Source organism: Aulonocara stuartgranti (assembly GCF_965226115.1).
Source record: "Aulonocara stuartgranti genome assembly, chromosome: 15".
In the NCBI taxonomy this organism is placed as follows: domain Eukaryota; kingdom Metazoa; phylum Chordata; class Actinopteri; order Cichliformes; family Cichlidae; genus Aulonocara; species Aulonocara stuartgranti.
Genome location: NC_138951.1, coordinates 35,515,467 through 35,527,500, shown reverse-complemented (window position 1 = coordinate 35,527,500; position 12,034 = coordinate 35,515,467). Strand labels below are relative to the sequence as shown.

The following is a 12,034-nucleotide window of genomic DNA, read 5'->3' as shown; positions in this document are numbered from 1 at the left end:
TAAAAAAAAAAACAAAAAAAACCAAAGTGATCATTATTGGAGCAGCTTAATGAATTTTTCCAGTGCTGTTAATATCCTTTTCCAACCCCAGTTTGTGTTTTTGTCACTTTTGTCCAAGGTGGAGGAAGCCATGCTGTAGATTGATTCTGTATGGTCTTTCAATGTCAATACATGGGAACCTCTTAGAGAGGCCAGGGTTGAAAAAGGGATGCCGGAGAACCTCCGAGGGTGTTATCCGCTGGTGTGCATCCAAGGCCAACATCCCTTTAATTAAGCTGACAAATAAACGTTGGCCATTTTCAGGTCCTCGTCCAAACACCATTATTTGTTCGAGGTCATCAAGACGCGCAAGTTTTATGTATCGAGTCTCCAGGGACTCATATCCTGTCTCGCACTGAAATTGTTTGTCAGTCTTAAATGTCCAGCGCTGTTGGTTGTAGTTGTCTTCAATGAAATAGTCTTCAGTGTACACGCCAGAGTCCAGAACATGATCTGGTGGCTGTCCCTGGGTCTCTATGATGAATTTCAAAACATCATATTCTCCATTTCCAGGGTAGAGTGGCACCCCTGTACCAAGCTCCACAGCTACCAGCCCCAAAGACCACATGTCAGCTGCTTCATTATAAGGAATGCCAAGCATAACCTCAGGTGCACTATAACCAACCGTCCCCACACAATCACTAGGATTCACTGCAGACACAGGACATGCGAGGCCAAAGTCTATAAGTCTGACTTTGACTGGAGACTCATGGCGGTTAACAACCATGATGTTTCCAGGTTTGAGGTCAGCGTGCACTATTCCCACAGAACCTAGGTGTGACAGGGCATTTGTGAGTTGATGTAAAATTGGCCTGACTTCGCTTATGGGGAGACCCTGGTTTTTCCGGTCCCGTATGTAGTCCCACAGGCATTGATCAAGGAGTTCAAAGTTTAAGCAGACCCGCTCTCCGTCATGGAAAAAGCCGTTCCATTTAACTATGTTGGCGGCATCTGGATCCAACCTTCTCAGCTGCTCCAGGATGAAAATTTCCAGTTTTGCCTGTTGCAGAATATCAGGCCGGTTCCTGTTGACTTTAATAGCCACAGCACGGTTGGTTTTGGTATCGCGACATTTGGCTACAATACCAAAGCCCCCTTCTCCGAGGAAAGCCTCTACCTTGTAGCGGTTTCCCAAAATGCTCCCTTCAACTATTTCAAGCTCACCTGAGTTGAAGGATGAGCTGGCTGACGTGTGGACGCATACTTGCTGAGAAAATTCAACCGAGTTTCGGAAACTGCAGTTGATTTTCTGTGATCTCTTGCTTTCCAAGTTTGAAGGGTGCTGAAAGACCACAGGGTTTTGTGGTCGTTCAACACTCATGTTAGTGCAAGGGGAACTCTTACGGTTGAAAAAGGGATGCCGGAGAACCTCCGAGGGTGTTATCCGTTGGTTTGCATCCAAGGCCAACATCCCTTTAATTAAGCTGACAAATAAACGTTGGCCATTTTCAGGTCCTCGTCCAAACACCATTACTTGTTCAAGGTCATCAAGACGCGTAAGTTTCATGTATCGAGTCTCCAGGGACTCATATCCTGTCTCGCACTGAAATTGTTTGTCAGTCTTAAATGTCCAGCGCTGTTGGTTGTAGTTGTCTTCAATGAAATAGTCTTCAGTGTACACGCCAGAGTCCAGAACATGATCTGGTGGCTGTCCCTGGGTCTGTATGATGAATTTCAAAACATCATAATAATTTCTCCCAGGGTAGAGTGGCACCCCTGTACCAAGCTCCACAGCTACCAGCCCCAAAGACCACATGTCAGCTGCTTCATTATAAGGAATGCCAAGCATAACCTCAGGTGCACTATAACCAACCGTCCCCACACGGTCACCAGGCATTACTGCAGACGCAGGACATGCGAGGCCAAAGTCTATAAGTTTGACTTTGATGGGAGACTCATGGCGGTTAACAACCATGATGTTTCTAGATTTGAGGTCAGCGTGCACTATTCCCACAGAGCCCAGGTGTGACAGGGCATTTGTGAGTTGATGTAAAATTGGCCTGACTTCGCTTATGGGGAGACCCTGGTTTTTCCGGTCCCGTATGTAGTCCCACAGGCATTGATCAAGGATTTCAAAGTTTAAGCAGACCCGCTCTCCGTCATGGAAAAAGCCATTCCATTTAACTATGTTGGCGGCATCTGGATCCAACCTTCTCAGCTGCTCCAGGATGAAAATTTCCAGTTTTGCCTGTTGCAGAGTATCAGGGTGGTTCCTGTTGACTTTAATAGCCACAGCTCTGTTGGTTTTGGTATCGCGGCATTTGGCTACAATACCAAAGCCCCCTTCTCCGAGGAAACCCTCTACCTTGTAGTGGTTTCCCAAAATGCTCCCTTTAACTATTTCAAGCTCATCTGAGCTGAAGGATGGGTTAGCTGACATGGTGGAATGTGTCGGCTTGATCGGTGAATTGCTGAGAAACGTGAAATTCTCTCAAAACTTTCCAAAAGGTTTTTGGTTGCTGTCAGGTCTACGTCCGTTAAGCACTGAAGTTTAACAGAGCAAAGCCCCTGTTTGTAGGCTTTGCCTCTCAGCAAGATTATGACATAACAAAGGATCAACGGCATTCTATTTTGGATCAAAGGCATTCTATTTTTTTCAGTTGAAACACTGGAAAAAAAAAAAGTGTTTCAACAGGGCAGGCTGGCGCCCTATGGGACGCAGAGGTGATAGGGTAAGGATGCAGAGGATAAGATCCAGGATAAGATTTACTTATCGGTCAGCTCATCATCAGTGAGCAGCCGCAGAATCACAGGTGCAGCTTGGCAGGAGATGGACTCAGGGTGAAGACACAAAATCAACAATGACAACACTGTTATTCTTTATTAGTGTGAATGCTGGTAAGCGTGTGTGTGTGTATGTGTTTCGACTGCTGCTGTGTGCACAGTGTTTGCTCTACAGCCATCATTTTATCCTCACGTAGCCATCGTTGTTGTCTTTCCAACAGCATGTCTTTCAAAGCTCACAGATGTAAACGTTTTTAAACTGTGTGGATCCAAGTGGAGGGATAATCCTCTAACCGACCCATAGAAATACATTATATTTTCAGACAGGAGTTTGTCTCAACAGCAGGAAAGACCCCACTTTTTAAATTGCTCCTGCGGCCAAAGTTTTGACAGCAGGAACATGAAGAACACACTGTTGTATAGAACAGGTCCTCGGGATCGTCACCATTTGAAAATGATTTTGATGGGAGTTAGGGTCTTGGATTTAGAAGCAGTTGTTCAACAGGTGCACCGAGGCAGATTTGACAGGGTTTTGCCACAGAGTAATAGTGTGTCAGTAGTTAGTCCTGGACAACTAGATCAAGCATTCCGATTGGCCCATGAAATTCAGGATTCTGTTTGATTGGTGCATTTGTTTTCAGCAGACAGGTGGTTCAGATCTGGGCTTTTGGAGTCAGTTGATGACTTTTAGAATCATCTTTTCTGACTGGATCATTAAAACTTAAAGCATTGATCTTTCTGCAGTGGATTCTCCCACATTTCAGTGATATGGTGAATAAATGAATATTGTAAAGTCAAAATACACAACGTCGTAGTCTCACTTCAAGCACTTTATTCCTTACGTCTTGTTTTTCCGCTCACCCACAATAAGAACAACCCACCGCAGGCAACAGTACTCTCGCGATATAACAGAAAATGACAAGTTAACAATCTCCCTCTTTCTTTTTTAAAAATAAAAGTATAAATATCCCTTTTAAACATTTGTATACATATATATGTAAACAAAACAAAAAAACATTGTCAACATTATAGAACATTCAGGAAACATTTCAATGTGCTTTGCTTTACTCAAAGCGTACTATCACTGCACACAATAAACAAGAGTGCATTTTAATGCAAAGAAAACTTCGTAAACAAAGGATCACAGTATCCAGAGTCCTTCATCTAGTGCTTTTAGAAGGGTTCTGGATAAAACTCCCTTTTTTTTTTTTTTTCAGACAATCAGCAAGTTGGGATTTGAAATCTGACCAACCAATCTGTCTGATTTTAATGGATTGTATGAGCTCTTTAATGCTGCTCATTTCCAGCCCCAGTCTCTTCTCTGTAACCTGCTTAGTGGACTTGAGTGCATCAAACAAGGAATGATTGTCAGGCACACAGATCAACAGAAGAGCATTCAGACCAGTGTTACCAGTTTTAAGCTCAGAAAAAAGTGTTGCCAGGAAGACAGCACTGTCTATTCCAGGGGTGTCAAACTCAAATACACAGTGGGCCAAAATTCAAAACTGGAACAAAGTCGCGGGCTAACGTTAATATTTACTGAAATACATTTATTCCTCCAGATATAAGAATGAATCTTTTCTTATGGACTCAAACACATTTTGCTGAAAAACTGAATATGGAACAAGCAAAGCTTAATACTAAACAATATATATATTAGCTGTATAATACCAGTAGGCCAGCTCTAATAGTAATTTGGTATGGCTTCGGGCCAGAGTTTGACACCTATGGTCTATTCCATCTGACATGGCAAGAGTTTCTCCTGCCAGTGTACTTCTGACCACACGTCTGATATTTTTTTTATTTTTTAGACTGCCAAAAGAGAGGACAAAACTTTCCTCCTTTACCCATAAGGATGATTAATGCCCCTCCTTGAGTACCGCCAGCGGGAAGGTTGCCAAATGAAGCGTCACTGAAAACAACCAATGCCAAATCCTCACTGTTACCCAAGTGTTGAAACTTAAGAGTCACTTTCTCTACTTTAAGTTTATGGATAACTTTGTTCACTTCAATTGCACCTTTGATATTAGATCCCAGGCTGCATGTGTCAAACGTAACATCTGGTCTCGTTTGTTTGGCAACCCACAAAATCTGTCCTATTTTTGACCCGAGTTGCTCCCGTTCTGTTTCACTTAAGGAAGCATCCCTCTGTACAGCCCGTGCTGCTTGTAACTGAACCGGTTGTAGGTTGTCAATGCAAAGTTATTGATGCACCTCTATTACATCATTAACTGTACAAATGTCCATACCAACATAAAAAAACTGTCATGTTCTTCACGGCCCACAATTAAGGTAGATTTCAGTACAGGAATGATGAGTTGCAAAGTGACTTGAACCAGCCCAAAGGAAATCATCAACGTGACATGCAAGCACTCCTGTAATCTCAGATTGTTCATTCTGCCAATAGAACACTGTGGGATCAACCTGTGATATTTTACCACCAGTTTTGAGCATAATGTCTTTGACCTTATTGTACCAATAAAGTGAAGCAATTATTTCATTTCAGCTCAAAACATTCAGCTATCAGCATTCACACAGCAATTTCTTCAGAAAATGCATTTTTTAGTTGATTTTTAAGTATCTGCAATTCCTTTTGGATGTTGTATTTAGCAAGAATAGAGTATGGTCTACATTTTATTGTTAAAGATTCACTTTCTGTGGCTTTAACATGGTTAAAATCATAAACTGGACACTTTCACCTTGCTCCCTTGTGAAAGCAGTCAGTTATATATTTAAAATATTACAGTTTTTTCTGATGGCTTAAGCACATTTTTTGTAACTATTGGCTAATTTTGCAAAACTCTTCACACAAATAAGAAAACCTGTCACCCAATAATCAAAACATTGTAGTTCTCTTGCAAAAGCGAACACAGCTAGATTAACTCTTCACACCTTCGTAAAAATGGTGTTTCCGTATCAAACAGTACACACAAGCCATCATCTACTAAGCACACAATGCGCCAACTGCACACTGATGGTATGAATGCAAAACACATCTGGCTTTTGCTTTCTCTGTGCACAAGGTAGGCTATGTCAGTTTGAGCTCGTACTTTTGGCATAGGTCCATAAACATAGACAGATGCAAACTTCAAGTACTGGTGTTTATTCAAACACATCAAAACAAACACAAGTGTTTATTTCCAAGTCAAAACGAAATAGTAATTTCACTGAGGAAAAAAAAGAAATCAGTCTACATCGCGTCGTCTCTCTGGATCTGGCCACAAAATTTTGTCTACATCACATGCAATGTGCAATCCTCCTTGTCCTTGTCGTCCTCTTCGTCCTACTTCTTCACCTCCACGTCCTCCTCGGCCTCCTCTACTTCTCACTCTTTCTGCTCCCTCCATTGTACTCCACACACACAGCTTACCTGTATTATAGTGCTTAGGCTGATTGCAAAGTGAACTAATTATCTAAAAAAGTTTTCACATGTGAAAGTGTGCCAGACAGTTGGCAAATTAGTGTTAATGATAGCCATACATGTGTATACTTTTGCTAGGAGTGTGTTGGAAATTTGGTAATTGAGTGTTGTGCAGTAAATTGTGCCTACAGTTTTGCAAAGTGTGTGTTACAAAATTGCAAACTGAGTGCAAAGCAGTTTTTGTGCTTCTAGTTTTGCAAACTCAGTGAGTGGTTTTGCTATAAGTCTGAATAGTTTTAGAGATTGTGCTACAGGAATCACAGTTAGGGTTTAAGCATTCAGAAAAAACTGTAAGTAATCTGAGGCATGTGGTCGTGTTTATTTCCAGGAGGAGACCCTGATGTTGAGCTCTCTGAATGTGATCGAAGACGCAGAGTACACCTTCCATGCAGCTTTCCAGGACCATCAGTACAAGGTGACCACTCACTGAAAGCCACTCTTCACAACCGTCTGTGGTACTCTCTTCTGCAGACCAGATGTTTACCACAGCAACTTATTTAACAACAAACAAGATCTTTCATTTTGATTCACTGTTGAGAACTTAACATGTGCCTCACATGTTGGTGCATTATATCACAGAGCTGGTGATGATGTTACTGATATATCAGCAGGTTTATTTTTCTTTCAGAGACATGAAACAGAAGCTTCCCTAATATTTGTTACCCCTGCTTATTGGAGTCCTTATTAACATGATGTGGCAATAATAAAAAAAAATTGATCTTTTTTTTTAACTGCATTGTCACAAGTCATGGATAATTTCTCGTGTCTTTACTCTTTAATCTGCTTTTATAAATGCTGATACCAGCAGATCGTCAAACAGCCAATATTTTCAGGGGACCTCTACATTATGTTATCTTTCCTAACGTCGTTAAAAACAAAAGGAAATGTATATTTCAGTTGAAAGTCACATAACCTATTGGATTTTGTTTTTAATAACTTGATGCGGTTGGGTTTCTGTATTTGGAAATTGTGCACTTCTCTATTTCATACTTCCTTCGTGGTTCATTTACGTACAAGATGCATGAATTAGGAAACTAGAAAGTGTGGCATGCAAGCATCTGTGAAACCATTTTTCACTCACTCTAAAAATTAAAAACTGCAGTTGATGAAGTGCAAAAACCCATTTTGGAAAACTGAAAAGACACACACACACACACACACACACACACACACACACACACACACACACACACACACACACACACACACACATATTTTTATGAATTTTGAAATATGCATTTGATTTCTTTGACCTCTCTTCTGTTTTGTGAGCAACTGGGGAGCTTCCATCGAGGGCTAAAATGGTCTAAATTCTTTCTGTTCCCACAAAGAAATTATTCTGCAAAGTGTTGTAATCGAGTGCAGCATCAAGGCATCTTTGTGGATAAAAGGATTCACGAGGTTGAGCAGACTTAAAAATTGTCTGTAAGCTTGTTATCTAGCTGGGATCTGAAGATGATATGCTGCGGAGGGTCAGTGAAGTCACCCTAGTTATAAATAATGATATGTCATTCCAAGGCAGGCTACACAGCTGTCATTACACGAACATAACACTGGCAGAGGTTTAAAGGTGAGGGTGAAATGGGTTTTAATAAGCACCCAGTGGGGCGCAGATAACGTAGGAGCCAAGAGCGTCTGAGACAACACATTTCACAACGCTGTGCAGTTAGTTGAAATGTTTGGTGGTTTTGAGTTAATTGCCAAAAGTTATGATCCTAACCTTAATCATCTGACTAGACCAGGCAGTTGGATCTTTACTGAAACTACAAATTTTGGTATCTGGGACGCTGTGAGTCCAGGAGCTGACTCTACAACTGCACTTGACTCTTTACCCCTTAAAGCCTACTACGTGTAACCCTCAAAGCTCTTTTATGAACTGAGTGGCTTCTGTCATTTCTCAGGCTTATAGAACAAAATGACTGAGTGTGCATCAGCAGTTGGTGAGGGTGGCCTCTGTTGATGCAGACAAACCATTCTAGAGGTGGTCAAACCGTTTTTATTGGTGTGTATATACCAAGGTGTCAAAGCTCGTCATAAAGGGTACCTGGAAGGTTGTCAGATGTCTTGATGGGGAACAGAGTTAAAAGATGAGCTTCAGTCAGCAGAGCAGATCTGAGGTTACTGACTTGACCACTTATTCTTCCCCTGTTCTCAACAGGTATACATGGTGCTGCGACCACATGTGAAGGAGTTCCTGCAGGCCATGGCAAAAATCTACGAGGTGTGTGTCAGTGTGTAGATTAGCAAATAGTTTGGTTATTTTGAGCCTCATTCACACGTTAAACAAATTATTTTTCTGTCACTGCTTTAACGTGGAGCAGTTAAAAGTGTGGAATTGTACCAACTGCTGCGCGTGCTCTGTTCCAGCTGTTCGTTTACACGTGTGCGAAGAAGGAATATGCCGAGAAGATCCTGGACATCCTGGACCCGCAGAGAAAGCTGTTTCGGTATGAGCTGCTTCCACTTGTGTTTTGTAAACTCGGTGCTTGAGTGCAGAGACGTGCGGATTCGCACTGCTGCTGTGTTGCGTGCTCAGAAATTCGACATGGCCTGCTTCAAATGTTCCCTTTAACATTCTGCCCGTGCCATACAATGAGGACGGTAAATGTGAGTTTCACTTGTGATTTCTCTGGTAGACACCGGCTGTATCAGGACGACTGTGCCTGTGTTCTTGGCCACTACATCAAAGATCTCAGCATCCTCGGGAGGGATCTGAAGAAGACGGTGGTTCTGGATAATGCACCCCACACATATCCATATAATGTAAGTTTAAAGGCTGTGTTCTTTGATTTTCTCTGAGCCCCACTTGAATGACTGAACTTCTCACCCTGTGCTAACCCGTCCACCCTTCGGAGAAAGCTCATTGCACCGATTGTATCCACTATCTCATTCTTCGAGCTAACAGTAACAGTATAAAGAATGAGACCAGGCTTAGATACTGGGATTTTAGCTCCATCTGGTGGAAGATGGCTGCATAACATTTATGGCACAACAACTTATGGTAACTGGGCATCAATTAAAATGTTAATAATTAGACTAAACGACTACGTCTGGCATCGACTGACAGTAGTGGCGATTATTCATCTTGTTGACTATTCGCACACATCCTTAATTAATTACTTTGTTTTGCTCTGTCAGCACTTTGTTGCTGTTACTAACTTTTAATAACATGTTTGTTTGTTTTTTGTAGTTGTTGAACACGATTCCCATCAAGAGCTGGTCTGGGGAGTCTGATGACAGAGAGTTGCAGAAGCTCATCCCCTACATGGAGAAACTGTCTGCAGCTGTAAGTCTGCTTACATCTTCTGTGTTTACTGTGCGCTTGTTTAAAATGGATTCAGAGGCAACAACATGTGCTTCCTCCTTCACTGCACCAGCATCATTGTTTTTGGTCCCGGCAGGCGGCTGTTTTCAGAGAAAAACCCCGCTGCTCTGCAGGTGCTGCTCTGCACCGGACAGCAAACCCATACAGATGGCATTTATCAGTGCCTCACGTTTACTTTAGAGATTATGAGAGAACGAGAGCAGATCTTTGAGAGTAAAAGTGTGAGTTACAGTAGTCAGCTGGACACAAGCGCCAACCAAATTAAAGGATTGAGCTTTAAGGTCCGCATCAAGTCGAACTGTATGCTAGTGTTGTTTCGGCTGCCGCCAAGTGGCCACTCACCTTGTTACGTGAGTTACAGTTAACAAAAAAGATTTTAAAATGAATATAAAATTCAGATAAGTAGCTTTGATCGTCAGCTTTAGTGAATGCCTCTCGTCCGTGAGCCTGCTTCCTGCGATCTATACAGACGTTTAGATGTGTGGCAGGCGGACACTTAATCGACTCAGAGCTCATTTGCATCGGTTTTGTTAAACAAATGTTTAATCGTGTCTATGTGTGATGGTGCCTGTGATAAGATGCAAGCGTTTGTCTGTCTTTAATCTCACGAGATTCAAACATGCTAGTGTGTTTTTTCTGTCTGTTATGTAGCTGCAGTTAATAATGGTCATAAACTATTAATCTATCATGTACAACAAAGAGTTCTCACATGCTCGCATTCGATAAACTAGAAAATCTTCACCATTTAATACAATGATTGATTTATATTAATAGTTGAGGCTGTAAGAATGCACGGTAACTGGTGTGGTTCTCTTACAGCACATTTCTACTTAGCCCTAGTACAAGTCTCATTTATGCTTCGCATTCATTTGTGCCTCACAGACTGGACACGTGAATATGGTGGGATACATGTTGTAATATTGGGCGGATCCATTCTGGGTTTAGTTTTTTTTATTGTCAGCGTTATAATTTGGCCCCTTGTTTGAAAACTTTGCTGCATAAACCTGTCCGTGTTTGGGATGAGTCGCATGCTGCGCTCACGTCCTGTTTTATGTGAACATGCTGATGGCTGGAGCGGGGAGGCCCGGGCTGGCTCGCTGAGTTGATAACCTTGTCGTGTAGCTGCTCAGCGTCACCGTGCTTGTGGTTTGGTGAGGACAGATAGTGAAAAGATATTCTGGGCATGCCGGGCAGGCTAAGTGCTACAGACTCAGATTGTCATAGAGAAAATGGATTTTCCTTTTCTTTTAGGGTTGTTGCTGATTCCCCGGTCAGTGAGCTGTGAGTGAAACAGCTGGTTATCTGCAGAAGCATCTGCCTGATGTCTTTCCTCTCCCGGTTTCATGATTGACTCTGAATATCTGAATATCTCTCGCTGGTGTTTTTTCAGGAGGATTTTCGGGAGGTGCTGAAGAAGAGGAAGGATCACGTCCACAGGCTGCTGTCAGAGGACTGACAAACCCCCCACTTTGACTGCTTAATGTGACTTTCACAGCCCATGTTTGCTTTGGCGAAAAGGCAGAAGCCAGTTGGACCTAGGTAACCTGCAGACTGTTGGTTCGTGGTGGACCTGTGCGCCCTCCCCCGTCCTCCCGTTGGCTTGAAATGACAGCAGAGCGGTGTTTCAGACATGCTGCTGGTCGCTCAACAGATTACACAAGCAATAAACTCATATCTGTGTATATATATATTTACAGCTCAGAATCCAAAATATGTTGTTTATAGTCCTGATTTTTTTTTTAATTTATTAACTATATTGCAAATCTACAGCTGTTATCTGTATATTTTAAAATGTTTTCTTATACAATAAAATATCCCTGATAATAACTGGGGAAAATAAAGCATTCGTGCCTAGGTGTCATTTGATTTTCATATTTAGATTATGTTATTTTATATGATCACCTTATCTTCAGTTGTTGAAATTTTTCATTGAGCATACAGACGACTGTGAGGAAGAGGAGGAAGCTACATGTTTGGAGAACACATGGGCTCAAGGGGGCTGAACTAAAAGAGAGTCAGACAAAAAGAAATATTAATAAAGTTGAGGTGATTGAATGGAAATTGAATTCCAATCATTCCACGTTCAGGTCTCCCTATTTTTCAAGGGTGAAAGTCTTATGTTTCCAGGAAACGCTCCTCAACATAGCGAAAAGCAGCGATGTGAGAATTTCCTCTAAGGAAACATCCTGTAATAGGATTTTCAAAAGATTTGTTTCTCAGGCATGAAATAAATAGATTTTCAAAAATCTCAGCTGCTCTCTGCAGGTATCTGTAACCCTTTGAACATCTGCACCGCTGCAGCAGAGCTTTAAACTTGTTTCTATTCACAATAACTTAATGCGCAAACCCTGCTCATCACTTCCTGTTAAGGAGGAAATGGAAGTATCACAAGGGCAAGTGGAAAGATGGTAACGCATGCGCACACCTTTCCTAGATCACTCCTTTATTACCATTGGTAATCTGATATTCACTGACAGCACATTAAGCATCCCAGGATCCATGTGTGAGTCACAGACTTCATTCAC

At 41.9% G+C, this 12,034-nt stretch overlaps 1 protein-coding gene across 2 annotated transcripts in view; it reads left to right on the top strand.

Moving 5' to 3' along the window:
- ctdspl3 (CTD (carboxy-terminal domain, RNA polymerase II, polypeptide A) small phosphatase like 3) overlaps positions 1-11,350 on the top strand; it is a 21,075-nt gene extending 9,725 nt beyond the window's left edge. For both annotated transcript variants that reach the window (XM_082506695.1, XM_082506694.1), the window contains 6 exons: positions 6,513-6,599; positions 8,343-8,405; positions 8,552-8,631; positions 8,821-8,947; positions 9,375-9,470; positions 10,900-11,350. In XM_082506695.1, coding sequence (XP_082362821.1) covers positions 6,513-6,599; positions 8,343-8,405; positions 8,552-8,631; positions 8,821-8,947; positions 9,375-9,470; positions 10,900-10,965 — 519 coding nt within the window. In that variant the 3' untranslated portion in view covers positions 10,966-11,350. The remainder of the gene's footprint in view (positions 1-6,512; positions 6,600-8,342; positions 8,406-8,551; positions 8,632-8,820; positions 8,948-9,374; positions 9,471-10,899) is intronic.
- The last annotated feature ends 684 nt before the right edge of the window (positions 11,351-12,034 follow it).